This window comes from Pinus tabuliformis, chromosome 2_2 (assembly GCF_031772625.1).
Source record: "Pinus tabuliformis cultivar Carrire ecotype Pingquan chromosome 2_2, CPIR1, whole genome shotgun sequence".
NCBI classification, from domain to species: Eukaryota; Viridiplantae; Streptophyta; class Pinopsida; order Pinales; family Pinaceae; genus Pinus; species Pinus tabuliformis.
This window is the reverse complement of record NC_142300.1, coordinates 1,020,685,496-1,020,707,370: the sequence shown is the minus strand read 5'-3', so window position 1 is coordinate 1,020,707,370 and position 21,875 is coordinate 1,020,685,496. Positions and strand designations below refer to the sequence as shown.

Here is a 21,875-nt window from a genome sequence, read left to right as displayed (position 1 = left end):
TGGAAGCAGGATCTGTAAGAGCTTCAGCATCCTCGTTGTTTACAAACCTGGAAAGTGTGATGCCACATTGATAATCTCAGCAAGATTGGTCCCAGCAGGGCTCTTGAAAATCCCTGTGAAGTGTGTTGTTCCAAGTTGAGATAATTTATTGAAGGTATCTGCCAATGGAAGAGGAAGGTCCCAAATGGTATTGGAAACCTTCCTTCCTTTTGCAAAATTATGGAAGAATCTAGAGTTTTCATCGCCTTCAGCCAAAGTGCCCTGCTTCTCAGTCTGATCGATTCCTCCTGGAGTCTTTTCCTTCTCTAATTCAATAAGTCGAGTCTTGCTATCTTCGGAGATGAATCCCAGACTTCGTTCATCCAGAAGGGAGTTTAGGGCTTCTTCAATCTTGATGAGTTGGGCCTTTTTTGCCTTGGCCCACGCAATCACTAAATGCTTGAGCTTCAAAGGTTGGCGGGCTCTTGCTGAATGGTTCATACTTTCCACTGACAGGACTGTAGGCTTGCCAAGTCACAAGCTTACACAGCAGCAAGGGCCCAGATAGACTTGTTCCGAAGGAAGATAAATGAAGCATGCCATTCCCTGGAAAGGTGTCCATTCGTCAAGTCCCGGGCTAACCATTTGATCATACTTTCGAGCTCTTCCATGGAAGCAGGATCTGTAAGAGCTTCAGCATCCTCCAAAAAAGTGTGATGCGATAATCTCATTGGTCCCAGCAGGGCTCTTGAAAATCCCTGTGAAGTGTGTTGTTCCAAGTTGAGATAATTTATTGAAGGTATCTGCCACTCCCGTCCCAAATGGTATTGGAAACCTTCCTTCCTTTTGCAAAATTATGGAAGAATCTAGAGTTTTCATCCCCTGCCTTCAGCCAAAGTGCCCTGCTTCTCAGTCTGATCGATTCCTCCTGGAGTTTTAGGATATTTTTCTTTTCCTTCTCTAATTCAATAAGTCGAGTCTTGCTATCTTCGGAGATGAATCCCAGACTTCGTTCATCCAGAAGGGAGTTTAGGGCTTCTTCAATCTTGATGAGTTGCTCCTCTTCTCTGGCCTTTTTTGCCTTGGCCCACGCAATCACTAAATGCTTGAGCTCAGTCAGATTTTTAACAAATCCCCTAGCCATCGATGCTTCTCTATCTATAGGGTGAGAATGCCAAAAGTTCGAGACCAGTTTAGAGAAGCTAGGATCCTGAAGCCAAAGATGATTGAACTTGTAAGGAGCTTTTGGCTTAGGTATGGGTCCCTTAATTTCCGTTAGAATAGGGGAATGATCAGAGATACCCCCTGATCCCACCCATTGCTTGAAGTGGTGTAGTTGGTGGATCATCGGCCCTTTTATCAGAAATCGATCCAGTCTGCGAGCCAAAGCCGCTTCCCCAACTCGCCTGTTCCTCCATGTTGGTAGGGGGTTCTGCATGGGTATGTCAACAAGGTCATGCTGCTCCAGCAAATTCCTCATGTATGGAGTGATAGAATCAACTTGCGCCCGAGATCCCCATGTTTCACGGAACCCCAAGGAAAAGTTCATATCCCCCCCTAGTATGATACGATCCAGATTCATCAGGTTCCTGCTGAGAAGCATCCTCCAGAAGTTTTCTCTCTGTTGGCAAGGGCCATAGATGTTGATGATGCAGAGAGGGAGGCCTAAGTCCACTGAGAATATGTCAGCCCCCAGGAAACCCTAACCCCCCCAAGAGGAATCGAGTCTTATGGATCTGGGGTTGTATCCAATCGCCAGTCCTCCAGATCTGCCGATGGCATCCATAGCTATGAACTTCCATCTTGATGAGATATTTTGCAGTGAGAGGGAGACGGATTCCGCATGACCTAGGGTTTCTTGCACGAGGATGATATCACGCGATTCGACCTCAAAAAGTCGTTTGAGGGCTAGTTTTTTGGGGGAGCTAGCCAAACCCCTACAATTGAAGGAGAGGCACTTCATGGAGGACCCCTCTTCAGGGGATTAGCTCTAAGCGCCCCAACAATGGTCGATTTTCGACCTGATGCAACTTCTGCGCCAACTCTTTTGATGGCTTTGTTTAAATCTGATTTCCTTCCTCTAGTAGAAGAGGAGCTCACACCCGAGGGTACAATGCCTAAACCCATATGGTTTGCAGAGGATTCCGGGAGGGAGGTCCGGGGACAGAGAGAGTATGGGTGCTGGGGAATCTTGTTAACAGGGGTCCCAGAGGACGGTGACGGGGGCGGGGACAAGATGGATGGCAGAGTGGGAGGGGCGATAGAAGGAAGAGGAAGGGGCGAGGGAATATTGCAGTAAGCCATGGAACATGATGCAAAGGAAACATAATCAGAAGATTGTGCAATAGAGATAAAGGGAGAGTTAGAACATGTACCCGAAGCTTGTGCGGCTGCAGCAGCTGCCCGAGCCCTAGTTAGCGGAGGCAATGGCACCTCGAGGGAATTCATCTCTGAGAACACCTGAGCTCCATTGGAAACAGAGAATCCCCTCGCTGGCTGAGGGACTATGGGGGAAGTCCGCCTAGATGCTATGGGGGATTGTTTTGGGGTGCTGTCTGGTCGCTTGATTAAAGGGCAATCCTTTTAGAGATGCCCCACTTGGTGGCATCGATTGCACCGAAAGGGTACTCCTTCGTAATCTAGCATCTGATAACGCTTGAGCTTTCCCCATTGCAATGTAATTCTTTCCTCCAGTCCTTCTCTGGTGTCCAGATGCACCGGAATGCGAGCTACAGTCTTTCTCCGGGTATCAAGGTATCCACGATCATGATCCAAATATGTCCCAAGTGCATTGCCAATCTTTTTGAAAGATTCTTCATTCCAGTATTGTGTAGGGAGTCCTGGTAATCGGACCCATAAAGGCCCTGCAACAATTTTCTCATGCTCAGGATCGAATAATGGACTCCATCTCTTTAGAAGTACAGGAGCAGTTTCGATATGCCAGTATCTTTCAAGGACCGCAATTGTGTGTTCTTCGTTTGCGAATTGGAGGGAGAACCACCCACGAGGTAGAACCTCAACCTCCGGCACCTGTGTGAGGAGTACTCCCCAAATTTCTTTCACCCAGCGCGTCAATCTGTCCACCGTGTAGGAACGCCCCCGCACGTGCCCTACCAACATTGTGCGAGCTAGAGCCATGGTTGCTACAAAATCCAGGGAGTCACCGAAGATAACCGTGGTATCTTTCGAAATTGCCCTAACACAATTTGACCTCTGCTTCTTGGATCGAGGGGCCGACGGATGCTCAGATAGGGGGTTTGTGACCCCGGGTGGAGGTGGTCCAGAGGGTTTAGGGATTACAACCGGGGTGCTGAATGCGCCTGAGGGTTTTGCCCCAAAATTTGGAGAGGGGTTTGCCCGAGGAACCTCAGTTACAGACGGTGCATCAGTAGGCGGAGATGGGATCTCATAGAGATCAGCGGGGTCTAGCAGATGAGAGGCAAGAAAAGAAGCTGTGCCAGGAGAGAGCGGCGGGGCTGCGAGACCAGTTGAAAAAGGATCCGGCAAGGAGATGACCGGGAGGATATTCTAGGCATCAGAGGTATCAGAAAGCGGAGGAATGAAACCCGGGGGGGGGCAGAGATATGGTTAGCGAAAACGACCTGACCTTCCAACGGATCCTCGGAGAAGTCCATGATATCCGTTTCCGGTAGGTCTTCCATGCCGGACAGCGAATGTAGTCTCCTCACACTGGTGTTGATCTGTCGTTCGCCCGAAACCCTATCCGCCGAAAAATGCTCCATCCTGTGGTCCTGAAGCTGCGAACTACGGTTGTCTTTCCTTCGCGGTTATTGTTGATGTGCGCCGTCAGAGCCTAAACCCATCGCTCCAATATTTTCCCCTTCCCCGTATATATTACATTAATATTTGAATAGGAAAAGGAAAACATGTAAAAAGAAAAATGTATTGCAAAAATTATTTATTTTAATATTATAAATAAAAAAAATTATCACAAATATTTTTAAAAATAATAATAAAGTTGGGTAAATATAATTTTTTAAATGTTTTTATAACACTAAAATAGATAAAAACCCTAGATTATATACCATTACATTAAAATCTAAAATCTAAAATATTTATTAGAAAATGAGTATTCCTAATTTTTTAAATTAAAATTTAGAATATATATAAATATAGTGTTAATTATATTTCAAATAATTTAGCTTTATTTTCTTTTAAAATTTAATAAATAAAAAATTGGTCAAAGAAATGACAATGACCACCATCAATATTATTGGGTAGAGAGGCACATTCTACAACTCGTATGAGGGGATCGGTAAGTATGTCCCAAGTATGTCACTTATCGGATAAAATTTTAATAAAAAAACTAATGTCTAGAGAAAAAATGAAAATAATCATGGTGATAAAATCTACAATACAATTCAATAGAAAGAATCAATATTATTGGGTAGAGAGCCACATTCTACAACTCAGTATGAGGGGATGGGTAAGTATTAATAAAAAATATTTAATGTCTAACTAAAAAAATGAAAATAACAATGGTGATAAAAACTACAATACAATTCAATAGTTTTATTATAAATTTTGTTATGGTGCGTTGTAAAAACATCATTAAATTTAATATTACTATTATATTAATATTCTTAGACATAGGGATTAGATCCTTTTGTGTTGAAAAGGTCACAAGTTTGTAACTCCACTATCAAAAAACCAATAATGTTAAAGGCTAGTGTGAACAAGCCCATGCAATCAACGGGTGATTTTGACTACTTAAATGCCCTTGGATTTCACCTACCAAAAAAACAAAAAACTATCATATAATTTCAAATTAATTTCACAAACTATATTTTTTAGAAAGCACACCTTAGATGAAATGGCTCTTTGACCTAGAGATTGTAACTTCTTGTTCTTTAAAATATATTTTTGAATTTATAATGGGTTTCATTACCTTTATTACGTAAACAAAACCTTTTAAGTAATTTCAAATTCCTAAAAATACTATATAAAAAAGACCATTTAACCTATTTGATAATTCCTAAAATGACCCTTTCACCTATTGGTTAAACAAAAATATCATTTAACCTATTTGATAATTCCGATAATGACCCTTTCACCTATTGGTTAAACAAAAAGGTTTCCACTATCTCGAGATATAAAACAAGAATTGGTTAACCCTAGTTATAACGAGTAGTAAAAAGTCTATAGGTGGTGTTCTTCTCTCCTCCTCTTTGAGAAAATTTGTAATGAGTAGCGGTTATTGACTACTGATCTCATCGAAGGCTCGCGACTCTGTTTCCTTCAGTCCTCTGAGCTTCCACGCTTGGTTTCCTCAAAATTCTGTAAGCTTCTTGCATTAATTCAAATTTCTAAGAGTTTCTCTAGTTCTTTAGTATGCATAAATAGGACTTTATGCCATTATTATGGACGAAATCATAAGTGATTTATGGTTTTTTCTTTTGGCATTCAGAGACGAAATCATAAGTGATTTATGGTTTTTTCTTTTGGCGTTCAGAGCCGCCTTTCGATCAAGCTTTTTGAAGGTACAGCAGTAGTAACTATATTGGAATATGAAGCCGCCAAGACAACCGTGGGTTATTTTATCTCCCCCATTATGTTAGTCTGATGTGAAGGACCCATTTTGCAGATTTTGTATTTTCTTTATCCTTAATTGATTTTAATGACTTTCAGTTGGAATTTTGAATTTGATCTATGGCATGATGTTAAAATCATGTGATCTATTTTATAGAATATTCAGGTTTAAAAATCTATTTTCTAGATCTATCACATATTTTTTTTAATTCTCTAGAATAACTCTACACTCAAAAGCTTCTATTCAGTTAGATCTTTGAATAATTTTACTTATCAAACTTTTTATTCAGTTTAAAACGCTTTGTGATAGAAAATCTCTAAGTAACTTTACACCCAAAAACCTCTCTATTCAATTGGATCTCTAAATAACTTTATACACAAAACCCTTCATGAAAGTTATTCAATTGGCTCAGTGAACGTGATGTTGCGCAACCTTTAGTGTAAACGAATAAAGGGCATGCAACAGTATCTTAATTAAGGGCATGCAACAGTAAGATGGCGAAAGATTCCTTCTTTTTTTCTTACCAGCTGCGGATTGCTCCAGTAACAACAATGTAGCATGCTGCATTTAGCGGGGAATATTGCGGATGCGCAGTTAAATGGGATTGAAGCATATTTTATCAGCCTTGCGGATGCGAAGTTAAATGGGATGTTGGATTTTGCATCGCTTTTATCATCGTTGTTCCAGGGAAAGAAGCGGGTTTTCTGTGCCAATGAGCAAGAAGTGGGATTTCTGTGCTTATGAGGCCATGCATTTCTTAACCATCCATTGCATTTTTTTATGTTACTTAATTTACCGGAAGTAATTTTATGTAGTTCTCCATGTTGTTTCTTAATATTGAATTTTTGACAGCTGACATTTTTGTTGCTACTGGAACTTTAGAATCACTGTGATGGCGTGATGGTCCTTTTTTTAGTTTTCATAAATCATTTACTGTTATATTTGTTTACATTTTTGTTGTTACTGGTATTTCAGAATCACTCAGATGAGGTGATGGCTTTTTTTTTTCTCTCATAAATAATTTATTGTTATATTTTCAGACATTTTTGTTGCCACTGAAACTTCAGAATCACTAAGATGGTGGGGTTGTTTTTTTTAATAGTTTTCATAGATTATTTATTGTTATTTTTAGATCTATTATCTTTATAGCCTTTTTCTTTCTTAAACTTTTTTAAAGATATCCTGGAATAATCATTCCATAAGGTATACTCTTGTTCATATGAATTTCTTAATGAATAACCATTCTATATGGTATACTCTTGTTCCCAGTATGTCTATCTGTCTGATGAAATAGTGGTTTCTGTTTTTATATGGGGTATCTTATGTATTTTTCTAACCAGTTATGTTACTTTGCATGCTGTTTCTTAATATTGAATTTTATAGTTTCATAGATCATTTATTGTTATTTAGAGATCTATTTTTTTATAACTTTTTCTTTCTTTCCTAATAACCATTGCATATGGTATATTATTGTTCATAAAAAAATATTTTTCTTTCTTTCAATTTGTGTTATAATGTTCTTGTTGAGTGTTTTTGTCCAATATTTGGAGTTAGTTATTAAATTCTAATCCTATTATTTTATGTGGTTTCTTATTTTATCTAGTGCAGATAATCTACTAGGTAATCTGGATCTGATTTTTGGAACCTTCTTCCCACCTTTCTGGAGAACCTATATATATATATATATATATATATATATATATATATTGCAGTTCTTAATAGATTATTGGTAAAGATTTGATTATCTAGCCAAAAAAGCTTTTTCTTAAAAGCAAATGATTATCTAAAGCTTGATTGGAATTGGCTTATAAGGAAAATGGAGAACAGTATTCACCACTAGTGTAACCATTTGTTATCAAGATGGGTTTGACTAGTTCTAGTTAAAACTGTATTAGAAGAACAACATGTCTTCTAGTAGATACTATCTTTGATCCCTCGGGACATTCTTTACAAGATTCAATGGCTCTTTTTCTAATTGATATGGTATGGTAGTAGGGAGAAACACAGATTGCCTTTGGTTAAGTTGAATAAATTTTCTCTCCCAAAATCCCAAGGGGGATAGGTTTTCAAAAAAATATTATAATTTATGCCTTGGTAGCCAAGAGTGAATTGAGGATAATAAATTCCAATGGATTACTGAGAGAGGTTATTTGATCAAAACCTAAATTCCAATGGAGTTGCTTCACCAGCAAATGATCCAGTGTCTCTAGGTAATAATTACTTTATGCATGTAGTGGAAACAAAGACAGACGTAGGAGCATTGATTCCATTATATGAATGATAGGCCCGATCCCCCACACACATATGGGTAGCAGATATCACGTCGCTATCCAATCCGCCGAGAGAGGCCCCATAAACAACCGTTCCTCCACAAAAGTAACCCATTTGGGGTAGCGGCTGTGGTCGAACAAAGTAACTAGTTGCGCAACCGCCTTATAATAACTTTAAAACGATGGGAGTATATAACAACAATAGACTAAAAATAATGGCACGTGGGTGTGGCCTGGAAGCAGTTGAAATCGAATGGAGACAGAGACAACTCGCCGTGGGATCAATATTTGTTTTGTCCTATCATCATGAAATGGGCTCCATATGAAACATGGGCTCACTGACCTGATAATTGGTGATGATCGTTCAACTTACCAAACTTCACTTGTTCGTTTTTCCAGTGGAATACTTAACTGTAGATTATTTATAGCTTTTTTCTCAATTGGTTTGATCAAGACATAGATTCTTTTATAGCTTGATAGGATATTCAGTAACAACTAAAAAGACAAGATTATGAAATATCCAAGAAAATACTATCAATAGATAAGTAAGTAATAACAAGATCAATGGAAATGTTTATAAGTATAATTACTCTTTTTTATATGTAACTCCATTTATCTTGAAGTGGAGGTTAAGTGAGATCTATTCTTTCTTTCGGATAGTTTCTTTGTATAAGAAGTATACCATGTTTTAATGACTTGATGATTAGGAATAGATAACTCCATCTTCATGTCATTCAAAAGCGGTGGTGGTGCATCACATAATAATAAGCAATGCATTTCTTTCTCATTTCGCACGATTAGTTACCATTTGATTCGTAACATCCCTAAGCTGTTGGAAGACAATTACCTACCCTAGTCCTTATGAAACTACCTATGTGTTGGATATTAGCTGGGAGGTACCATAAAGGATCATAAAACCGATTATAAAAGGACTAGAAAAACCAAAGCTGGTATCTCTTATCAAGCCAAACTGCACTATTAGGATTCTAATATCAATTACACCCCAAGTCCATCTTGAAGGTTTTCTTGTATGCTAGAGTATGGTTTTTCATGAGGAGCACAAGTAGACTCTCGTTGCTCATGAGTAGGAGTAGGGTTTGTTCCTATAGTGAAGTAGCACCATGCAGCCTATCTTTGTTCCCAAAACCAATGGGACCATCATCTTAGTCTTAGTGTGACAAATGGGACCATGATCTCTAGCTTGATTGTTACCCATGACCACTACCCAAAGTTAGCCCAATGATTATGAGCATGACATGAAGTTATCCAATAGAGCATGATATGAAGTGGAGATTATTCAACTGGAGTTATGATGAGAAGTGGGATTCAATAAGTTGGATTCTTGCTATGACCACCATGATCTTTCACAAGTATGATCACTCTGATTACTCGATATTACATTCACTATCAAACTATCAAGATATTACCTATTCAAATTAGATATGAAAGAACTGAAGGGAGTTAGCTCGAGGAGGTTCTATCCAGTGGAGTCCAAGAGGATTAGTTGGTTATAAATATTATTGCAAGGAGGAGCTATCTATAGTATTTTTAAGATGACTACAAAAGCCTAGGCCTTCCAATTTCTTCTATTAGTATAGCTTGGTATTAGGAGAGCTTAAACTACCCGATGAAGGAGGTAGCTTTATTCCTTGCTCAAGTCCCACGCGTGGATAAGATGCATTTACAAGTTCTTCCACTAGATATCTTGCTTCAACCCAATTAATAGGCATTGGTTAAACTAAGAAAATTTATTTAGGTATCACCTACAAATTCTTCCTTCTAAGATACACTTATTCACCAAGTACTTTAGAGCTGAATGGTATGCATAGAACTGAAAATGGCCTTCCAACAGAATAGATAACGGTGGAACTTATGTAAATCGTACACAATAGTTGTCCCTTCCCTCTCTTTGGTTGTATAATTGTGCTCAGCTTGAGAGAATTTCCTAATTACAAAAAAAAACAGGGTGATTGAGATTCCCCCTAGTTATGCAAGCATTGCTCTTAGGGAAATGTTGGATACATCTACATGAACATGAAATTCCACATTCCAATTAGGAAACATTAGGAGCACTTACCAACTTTTCTTCAGGCCTTCTTGTTATAATTCATATATTTATCTATCTCCCTGATACATGTAGGTACCTTTGCCCCCATGATGGAGTATACTTTTGCCCCAATGGTCGGATGGGTTACACACCCCAATACGAGTCATGAAGAGTTGATCTGAAGTGTACTATATCTATATCTATTATTATATGCTTGAAAGGTAGTCCACACTGTGCATAGATATATATTTTTTATATATTTTTTTCCACCCATGCTTTGAAGGGTATGTCCGCTCGCTTCGTTCTTCTCACTCATTCCTTTGATCTTGCTTGAAACGTATCAATTAAATATGTAGATAGTAGACTCGACATGGTAGTTCTAATAAGTTGTTAAGTGGTTTTCACGTATATGATGAATAGGCGTATTATTAAGTACGTAGTAATGCAGGTGATAATGGAGGGATTGCTACAAGTTTCAAAGTCCCTTGACCCGACATTCATAGTGCATGGATAAATGTACTTCAGTTTCATTATGAATCTCTTTTATGGGCTCTCTTAAGATAGGGATATAGATAGGAGATTGACTTAAAAACATGTTATTAATTTACACGATTTTTGAAGTAAATAAATTAAGGTTGGATTATTTATATAAGGTTATGCGAACATTAATTCCCATATCTCCTTCTCTTTCCTCCCAAGTATGGATCCCATTTTCAAATAAAAAAACAAAAAATTATAAGGTTTATCCATAACCTTATATAAAGACCCATTACAATGAAGTTTTTTTTATATAAAATACCCAATCTCCAATGCTTTTCTGCATTAGATCGAACTTCTTGCCCCAACCTACTAGGTTTCGGAGTGTGGAAGAAGGCACGAGAGTGAAGTCGATCGGGCTTTACAGAATAGACCTTTGACAAGATTTTTGAATCACTCTTATTACATGTATAATAGAAACCTTTGACCCTTTCAACCTAGTATCTTAGTCTTGGTTCCACAGTACATTCAACCAATAACATAGGGAAGTTTAATTTGAGCTTAGATCATTTCTTTGCTAGATGAATGGTTTGTGGATTATTTTGCTCCATCAAAATAGAGAGGAGAGGAGAGGTTGAATGGACCGGGGTGAGATTGATAGGAATTCTTTGATGGGAAGTCACCTCATAGGCTCTCAATAATCCACTTTCCTAGGGAGAATTGAATTTAAGATCACCTCATAGATGATTCTTGACCTAAGCTAACCACTTTGTTTAGAGCTCTACACTTGCTTTTCAAAGGCTTTGAGTCATTCCATTATGAAATCAACTTGGCTAGTCTTGATTACTTTATCATATGACAGGTGGGCAACGGACGTTTTATTTTATAGTAGTGACACACTTTGCATGCATGCTCCTATAGTATTGTGCCCATAAGGGGTTTACCTTTACATGCTTATATCTTTAACTCGTGTTTCACTATGCTAGATTACTTTGGAATATGGAACATCTTAAAGCCCCATTGGGAAGGCTTTATTTGATGGGTGGAAGAGTGGATCGATGGCCATGGTTTAGTAGCTGACGTATGATAGGGTGGGTGGATCTTGACATTTGAGAGATCTTTTACTCCTAGATGGATATGTATTGGTAGATCTAATTATCAAAAGAACATTATTGGACACTACATGTTGCATACTATAGTCATTGCTAGGACAAATATTGTTGATGCCTAGACCAACATAGATTATCTTTTCACACAGATTATCTTTTCACACTCGTCTTACTTTGGAGGGTCTGTTATTAGACCCTTCAAGTACTATCGAAAACCTAAGATGATCGGATGGAGTACCAATCCTTCAGTATAACAAAAATAACACTCGGGGCAGAGTCTTTACAAAACTTAACTTGGATGGACGACCTCCTTTTGGTGAGGTATTCCAAGTAGGCCCTATAGAATTAGATCTTTGGAGGCGCTCCCAGAATATAATAGAAAAGGAGGAAAACCTTGAATTGTTTAATGGTCTGATTGTTTAATAGCCATGGGAATTTGAATCACTCCATTATACCTTACCTTGGAAAGACTATAAACTTGCCTGAAAGGAAATGAATGACATTCTATGGACAGAACTAGCTACATGCCTTACAACAGAATGAAAAGACCAAGTAAGATCCATACAAGATGTTATTGGACTTATCCCAGCGGGGAGGGAAGGCGAGAGCTTATGGAGGATGGATTGGATCATGGGAATTGGCAATCATGATACCTTACCACCTTATACCACCTTTGAGACACACTTTCTATTTACAACCGCCCCTAGTCACATGCTAATAAGGGAGGGAATCTTGAAGACCAGGAGAAGTGCCACATCAAATGAGATGATGCTGGAATTGAAAGAAATGCTCTTAGTCATACACTTGTGCTAATAGAATTTCCTTTTTGAACAACCAATATGGGCACCTAGACCCATGATAACCACATGTTTTAGTATAGGAAACACCCCCTATCAGATTCTTTTTGGAATTCACTAGAGTCAAACTTGTTTCCCCTGGTGCTTGTGGAGCACGAAATCAATCATTGAGCAAGCAAGTTGATTTGGCTTCAGAACATATAACCTATATGATTTATTTCATTTTTGTTATTATGTATATAATATGAGAGAGATAATTTTACTTTTACATGACTTACTGTACAATGCAACCAAGCCACAATGGGTACCTTCTTCTTTCACCAACCTTGAACTTCACAACATGGAGTGGTGCGTGACAACCATAAAGTCATGAATATGAATCAGGAACGAAATTGGATATACCTTTATTTTTTACTCCTACTCTTACTTCTACAACTACCCTACCCCTACTCACATTCTATGGAAGGAAGGGAAGAAGAGTTTCATGACTACTGCACCAGATATTTCATTTTTCAGGTTGAGTGGAATTAGACACCTTACCTTTCTATTAATATAGCCTCACACTGAAAATTTAACACTACATCAGCCAAGAATACCCCACATAGGGAGGCAGGGGCTGATCTTTCTATTTCACCTACACGAACTTCTTAGACCTCGAGGGAGCCCAGGAACTGGAATCACAAAGTGTTCACGACAAGTTGAGCCTTCCTTATAATCAGAAGCCATGGATGGAATTGGTTCATCACTTGATTGTTGGATCGGAATGTGGAATAAACATGGGATTTATAATCGCTTCATGAGAAGACCTTTGAATAACGAGTAGTTGGATCTCTGAATAACTTTATTCACAAAACCCTTCATGAAAGTTATTCAATTGGTTAAGTGAATGTCATGTTGCGAAACCTTTAATGTAAACGAATAAAGGGCATGCAACAGTATCTTAATTAAGGGCATGCGAGAGTAAGACGACAAAAGATTCCCCTTTTTTTTCTTACCAGCGGCGGATTGCTCCAGTAACAACAACGTAGCATGCCGCATTTAACGGGGAATACGGTGGATGCGCAGTTAAGTCGGATTGACGCATATTTTATGAGCCTTGCGGATGCGAAGTTAAATGGGATGTTGGATTTTGCATCCCTTTTATCATCGTTGTTAATGCATTGTCTAGGGAAAGAAGCGGGTTTTCTGTGCCCGTGAGCAAGAAGTGGGATTTTTGTGCTTATGAGGCCATGCATTTCTTAACCATCCATTGCATTTTTTTTTATGTTCGTTAATTTACCCTAAATAATTTTATGTAGTCTGTTGTTTCTTAATATTGAATTTTTGCCAGTCATATTTGCTCAGATTTTTGTTGCTACTGGAACTTCAGAATCACTTAGATGACGTGATGGTTTTTTTTTAGCTTTCATAAATCATTTATTGTTATATTTGCTAACATTTTTGTTGCTACTTGAACTTCAGAAGCACTTAGATGGCGTGGTGGTTTTTTTTAATAGTTTTCATAGATTATTTATTGTTATTTAGAGATCTATTATCTTTATAACCTTTTTCTTCCTTCAATTTTTTTAAAGATATCCTCAAATAACCATTCCATAGGGTATACTCTTGTTCATACGTACTTCTTAATGAATAACCATTCTATATGCTATACTCTTGGTCCCAGTATTTCTATCTGTCTCATGAAATAGTGGTTTCTATTTTTATATGGTGTATCTTATGTATTTTTCTAGCTAGTTATGTTCCTTCCCATGTTGTTTCTTAATATTGAATTTTATAGTTTCGTAGAGCATTTATTGTTATTTAGAGATTTATTTTTTATAACTTTTTCTTTCTTTCCTAATAACCATTCCATATGGTATATTATTGTTCCTAAAAAAAAAAAATCTGTCTTTCCTAACAGCCATTCCATATGGTATATGCTTGTTCATATGGACTTCTTAAAGCTTTTGGAGTTCATGGTTTCAAAGAGACAGATTTCCAGTATTTTTCCAATATAGGATATAGGTGCCCTTTGTCTATCTGTTCAGATATCTGAAATATGATGCAGTTTGTCTTTCTAGGCAGTTAAGTTCATTCTTAATTAGTCATTAGTTTACATCTTTATAGAAAAGGTATGATGGATAACCTGCTTATGTTGTGACATTTTTGTTGCTTGTGAATAATCTAATACAGCTCGGGAGTGCGTGATGCTCTCGCATATCTCAAGGAAGTAAAAGAGAGTTTCAAGGATAATAAAGAGAAATATGATGACTTCCTTGAGGTCATGAAATCTTTCAAAGCGGGAAGGTCTGTACTTCTTTTTTATAAAGATGGGCATTATCATTCAATACCTATTATTTTCTTTGTTCTCCATTAACTACAAATCTTAATATCGATGACAATTCTTTCTGCAGACTTTATACGGCTGATGTTATAGCTCGAGTAAAAAAATTATTTAAAGGCCATAATTCCCTTATTTTGGGTTTTAATGTCTTTCTGCCTAAACGCTATGAAATTACATCTTCTTCTGGGCAAAAAGAGGTTGAATTTCACGAAGCAATCAATTATCTTAATAAGATCAAGGTAATGCACATGAGAAATTATGTTAATAAAATCAACATAATGCAGATGATGATATATTAGTTCTTTGATATTTGAAAGCTATTTTATATTTACAGCCTAATTTATTTTAACTAGATGTGTTTTTGAAATGTTGAACTCGTATAGGAGTCCTTGTTATAACATTCTTGTTTTGACATTCTTGTTTTTCTTTATTGTGTTTTCAGACAAGGTTTCAAAGTGATGAGCAAGTATACCACAAATTTTTGGATATATTAAACATGTATAAACGTGGGAACAAATCAATAGTTGAAGTATACAAAGAGGTACTTTCTAGTGTTTTGCAAATATCAGAACATAAATGTTAATTTTTTCTAATTCTTTTAAGCTATGCTACTCTATAATGAATTTAATTCTATTTGTTTGTATGCAGGTGGAAACACTATTTTATGATCATCAAGATTTATTAGAAGAATTTAAGTTTTTTCTACCAATCGAGATAGGTGGAAACACTATTTTATGATCATCAAGACTTACTAGAAGAATTTATACTTTTTCTACTAGATGAGAGATTTATTAGAAGAATTTCCACTTTTACTACCAAATGAGATTTACTAGAAGAATTTATACCTTTTCTGCTAGATGAGACAACTCCAACTCCCATTTCCAATGTGCATTTCTAGTAATTTCTATTGGGTATTCACACAAAGAAATTGTGGTGAAGGCCTCTTATCTAATCACTATGTTATATGTTAAAAGAATCAGTGACTATGCTTTATCAATGTAGTGGTAAAAAGTACAAACTTAGACAACCCATTGAAAGTTTCTTCCATTTTACATTAACATATAGTTATGAATGATGTCATAATATTGATTGCCAATTCCTAAAGCTATGGACGTTTTGCCAATAAACATTTTATTATTTAGTCAAAGTGGGTCAATATATTACAGACTCAATTCTATTCCATGTGAAAAGATTAGCAATCTTTTTCATGCTTTTAAAAATAACCATGGTCAATTTCACAATTAGACTTATGTTTGAGAAGGAAAAAATCAATAATAATTTGTAGCAAAAGTTGAATTCAACAAAATAAGGTAGTGAAACGAAAATTGTTTTCCCTTCCTTATATTGCTTCTTCCAATATAGCATTTTAGTTAGTTTGTTTTGTTATTGCTTTGAAGCATATCCATGTTGAAATCTCTGCAATGAATATTGTTAAATAGAAGGGTATATTACATAATATTAGCATTTTAGTTAGTTTGTTTTGTTATTGCTTTGAAGCATATCCATGTTGAAATATCTACAATGAATATTGTTAAATTTGAGGGAATATTACATAATGTTTTTGTAACAGTATGAAATGTGTTGGTAAATGTCAAAGAAGGTGCAACATAGAAATTAAGAACTGCAATATGCATGTCATGAAGAATCATCTTTTCTATTGTAGCTTCTACATTTTTCTCTTAAAACTGCAAATGTTGCAAATGTTCCATAATCTATATATCTTCAAGTTTTTGTAATAAGATGGGTTCTTTCAAATATATTTCTTGTAAACATAGGATGTGAGATTGCATTAAATCATTGTTCCTTAGTAGATCATTTATATGTATTTGTAAGTTGTGGGTTTTTAGAGAGTGTTGAGGTATATGCATTTGTTTCAATGGATGGGTAATTATAGTGGAGTTCCCATTTTTTACTTTTTTTCAGACGTTCTATTTCAAGAGAAATTTTGGACTCTTGTCTAGAATTGGTTTTGGATAAACAATAGAAAGTAACTTGTTATTATTATGGGTAGTTAAATGTTACAATTTCAAGGTGTTTTTACCCTACATGTTCTATTTAACTGTTCCAACTTTCTGTTGGTTGAAAGACATATGGGTTATAATTTTTATATATCAATTTGACAATTACTTACCCTAGTCCTTATGAATGATCCGGATTTAAGCACGAACGCAATAGATTAGAGAGATAACCATAAATACAGAGATGCGATAACCATAAAAACAGATATGCAGCGGAAATAATACTTCATTTCATTAATGGAGAGTACTCAAATATGCTTACAAATAGAAATAACCCATCTAGGGCGATGGTAGCTTATCTCTGAGAAGAGATATGTCGGCTACATGCCTTTGAATTGTTTTGAACTATGTTACAATGAGGCTCGAGGGCCTATTTATTGTTGAGAAACAATGGAAAACCCTTCACATTCCAAAACCTAACCCTAGAAGATGAAACGCCAAATTGTGGGCCCCGTTTTTGGGTAAGTTGGTACATCAACTTCCCGGGGTTGCGAATTGGTCGTGCTATCTCGGTTTGACGCGCGTGATAGCCCATTGGAAATATCTCTCCGAGGACTACGACGGAAAAGATGATTTTTAGTTAGAAAAATTGCTGGCGGTGGATTTCCCAAAAAAAGTCGTTTAGGGCCTCAAAACGGCTCCGGAAGTTTAGGACCCGAAAAACTGCTAAAAATAGTAAATTGTGCTACAATTAAGGAAACAGAAAAACTGAAAGAGATAGTTGTGGGAGTCCAAATGGGATAGGTGCGTTGCCACCAACATCCACCTGGATCATTCATTCCCCCTTAGGAAGCAACGGTCCCCATTACGTTGAGTTCCTCCCTGAGATGAGGAAGCTTCTGCTGAGCTGGGTCTCTGGTGAGTTGTTCTGCAATCTCTGATGTGTCCAGAAATGGTGGGGAGCATGGTCACTGACAGTCCACATTGAACACTCGGTGCAAGCAAAGGAATGGAGGAATGTTGTGCTTCAAAGCATTGTTTCTCGTAGCCTTGTTATTGGTGTAAGGACCATGTCGAAGTGGTCAGAGTTTCTGATGGGTTCTGGTAAGGCGCTCCCTCTGCAAATGTAACCAAACTTTGTCGCCCACCTGAAACTTGTGTGGTACCCCTCCGGGTAAGGAGAAGTTGTTCCTGTGTTCTGTCACGACTGTATCCCTATGTTGCTGCTCCTGTGTGGAGGAACCCTTCGCGGGGTTGATGGATGTAGCAACGATCTTCCCCTTACTTTGGGAGTGAGCGAGATAGAAAATAAATTTCCTAGTCTGTGAGTTGAGCTTTCTTTCTTTCTTAGCAGTGATCAAAGAGGTGGCGCTAGGTGGGGCTACCTCCGGTATCTTGTATAATGAATTACCCAAAAAAATGATGACAGATTAAGGCCTTGACTCATACACAGCATGTCTCCTCCACAAGTATGGCTGGCCTAATAGTACATCACAAACATCTAGAGGTGTAACATCACACAATACCTCATCTGTGAAGGGCTTGATGCTGTAGGGAAGGCGGCACTGCTGGCGAACTTTGAGATCTCGTCCTTCGTGAAGCCAACCGATACTGTACGGTTGTGGGTGTGGTGTAGTTGGTAGGCCCAACAGCTTCACGACCTGTGCTGAAATGAGGTTCTTTTGGCTGCCACTGTCGACAATGAATTGCAGCGGCGAACCCTTCACCCACATCTGTGAGTGGAAAAGACGTTCCCCCTCCTCTGGATCTTCTGGCTCATTTTTCTGGATCTTGGCAGTAGCAACAGTGGCGCTGGGATCCGCATCAATGATCTGCTTCCCTTTGTCATTCCCCTTGTCGGATTCTGACTCAGAGTCAGAACATGCATCTCATTCGGAAGACTTCAACTCGGCCACCAGCGACTGCTTGGTCCGACACTCACTTGTGTTATGAGTGGGACTCTTGTGGAACTCACACCACTTTCCTGTGTCCTTCTTCAGCTTTGTGGTGTTGTTATTTTCTTGCGGCTTCGACGGGTTGTCTTGGGTCACCCCACCTTGGCTTTGTCCTTTGGGCTTTGGATTTACACATCCAAAGTCTTGCTTCTTCTGTTTGAACTTTTGCTCGATTTTGACACCGTATTGGTATGATGTGCCATGTGAGGAGATGTTCAAGAACTCCATCTCTTCCTGGATGTATCTGTGTAGGCAGCTGCAGTATTTGAGTACCAGATGCAGCTCAGAATATTTAATACCCAATTGTGTGTGAAGGGTATGAAAAATGTTTGTGAACTCCAACACATCTTGGTCTCGTCCCTGCCTCGGTGTGCTCCATTTGATGTATTTGTCCTCATAGCTTTTGACAGGGTAGTACTGCTCCTTGATGGCATCCCGGAAGTCATTCCAAGTGGGGATGGCTGAAAACAGTGAGCCTGTACTTTCACCCTTCTGCTCGCAGTATGTTTCCCACCAGTCCTTGACATGGGGGGTTGCTTTGAGATGAGCGAAAACAATATTTTCCCGACTTGAAGATTCATGAACAAAAAAATACCCATCTAGCAGATTTAACCATTTATCTACGGGATCTGCATCTATTTGACCCTCGAAGATGGGGATTTCAAAATTAGCTTGTACCTTAAATGGTGTGGCGTTTCCAGAGTAGCTGTTGGAGGCCGATGCATCGCCTCTGGGTAGCCGCTGAAGGATCTGCGCAAAGCTATCCATCATCGCGTTCCTTTGCCGCTCGAGGGTTTCTTCGATCAAGATTCTGATAGGATCTCTTGCCCCCTCGTCTTTCTTCTCATCCGCCATGGGAGGTCGTCGAGATTTGCGAGGCTGGTCTTGCAAAGGTTCGTCCAATTCAAGCCCTAACTCCTTATATCCCGACCTCGTTGGGGACATGCAAAGAAAAACAGAGAAAAAACAGTCTTCTCTGATACCACTGATATAGATTTAAGCAGGAACGCAATAGATTACAAAGATAACCATAAATACAAAGATGCGATAACCATAAAAACAGAGATGCAGCGGAAATAATACTTCATTTTATTAATGGAGAATACTGAAATATGCTTACAAATAGAAATAACCCATCTAGGGCGATGGTAGCTTATCTTTGAGAACAGATGTGTTGGCTACATGCCTCTGAACTATTTTGAACTATGTTACAATGAGGCTCGAGGGCCTATTTATTGTTGAGAAACAATGTAAAACCCTTCATATTCCAAAACCTAACCCTAGAAGATGAAACGCCAAATTGTGGGCCCCGTTTTTGGGTAAGTTGGTACATCAACTTCCTGGGGTCGCGAATTGGTCGTGTTATCTCGGTTTGATGCGTGTGATAGCCCGTTGGAAAGATCTCTCCGAGGACTACGACGGAAAAGACAATTTTTAGTCAGAAAAATCGTTGGCCTCAAAACGGCTCCGGAATTTTAGGACCCGAAAAAACTGCTAAAAATAGTAAATTGTGCTATAATTAAGGAAACAGAAAAATGAAAGAGACAGTTGTGGGGGCCCAAATGAGATAGGTGGGTGGCCACCAACATCCACCTGGATCAATGAAAGTACCTATCCGTTGGAGATTAGCTGGGAGGTACCATAAAGGCTCATAAACACCATTAGAAAAAGAGGAGAGAAACTAAGCCAAGTATCTCTTATCAAGTGGCACTGCACTATTAGGATTCTAATGTCAACTACACCGCAAGTTCATCGGTAGGATTTCCTCATTCGCTAGAGTATGGTTTTTCATTAGCAACACAGGTAGACTATGGTTGCTCATCAGTAGTAACAGGGTTTGTTCCTATAGTGGAGGAGCACCATGCAACCTATCTTTGTTCCCAAAACCAATTGGACCATCATCTTAGTCTTACCCCGACAAAATGGGACCATGATCTCTAGTGTGATTATTACCCATGAGGACTATGCAAAGTTAGCTATATGATTATGTGCATGACATGAAGTTATCCAATAGAGTAGGATATGAAGTGGAGATTATGCAAGTGGAGTTATGATGAGAAGTCAGATTCGATAAGTTGGATTCTTGCTATGACTTACGTTACCTAGAACAGGACCACCATTATCTTTCACTAGTATGATCACTCTTATTCGCTATGATCAGTTAGTATGATGATATAACTCAGTACGAGTCTTCACTAACATCAGTATGATTATTAGATATCACATTCACTATTGAACTAGCAAGATATTCCCTATTCAAATTAAACATGAAAGAACTTAAGCGAGTTAGCTCGAGGAGGTTCTATCTAGTGGAGTTAAAGAGGATTACTTGGTTATAAATAGTACTACAAGGAGGAGCTATCTATAGTCTTGTTAAGATGACTACAAAAGCATAGGCCTTCTCATTTCTTCTATTAGTATAGCTTGGTATTAAGAGAGCTTAAACTATTTGATGAAGGTGGTAGATTTACTCCTTGCTCGTGTCCCACGGGTAGATAAGATGCATTTACAGGTTCTTCAACTCGATATCTTTCTTCAACCCAATTAACAGTCATTGGTTAAACTAAGTAAATCTCTCTATTGATCTCAACTACTTTTCTTTTGTATCCCTAGCTTAACAATAACCTCAAAAGAGAACTCTTTAACTAACAACAATCGCCTGCAGATTCGTCCTTCTAAGATATGCTTATTCAGTAAGTACTTTAGAGCTAAATGGTCTATGCAGAACTAAAAATGGCCTTCCAATAGAATAGATAACGGTGGAACTTCTGTAAATCATACACCATAGCTATCCCTTCCCCCTCTTTGGTGGTATAGTTGTGCCCGGCTTGAGACAAATTCCTAATTGCAAAAAAACCGAGGTGATTGAGATTCCTTCCCTTGGCTACACAAGCATTGCCCCTAGGGAAATGTTTGATGCATCTACATGGACATGGAATTCCACATTCCTATCAGGAAACATTAGGAGCACTTACCCACTTTTCTTTGAGCCTTTATGTTACGATTCATATATTTATCTAACTCCCTAATGCATGTAGGTACCTTTGCCCCGATGATGGAGTGTACTTATGCCCCAATGCTTGGATGGGGTTACCCACCACGATATGAGTCATGAAAAGCTGATCCAAACTACTATATCTATTCTTATATGCTTGAAAGATAGTCGCCACCTTCCATAGATATAGATTTTTTTCCACCCATGCTTTGAAGGGTATGTCCGCTTGCTTGGTTCTTCTCACTCATTCCTCTGATCTTGCTTGAAATGTCTCAATCTAATATGTAGATAATAGAATCGACATGGTAGTTTGGATAAGTTTTTAAGTTGTTTTCACATATATGATGAATAGACGTATTATTACGTATGTAATAATGCAGGTCCCAAGGGAGGGATTGCTGCAAGTTTCAATGT

At 38.1% G+C, this 21,875-nt stretch overlaps 1 protein-coding gene across 1 annotated transcript; it reads right to left on the bottom strand.

Moving 5' to 3' along the window:
* Nucleotides 1–769: 769 nt before the first annotated feature.
* Nucleotides 770–1,528, bottom strand: LOC149196824 (uncharacterized). Its single transcript, XM_089408446.1, has one exon. The coding sequence runs from the start codon at nt 1,526–1,528 to the stop codon at nt 770–772; it is 759 nt and encodes a 252-aa protein (XP_089264572.1).
* Between the last annotated feature and the right edge of the window lie 20,347 nt (nt 1,529–21,875).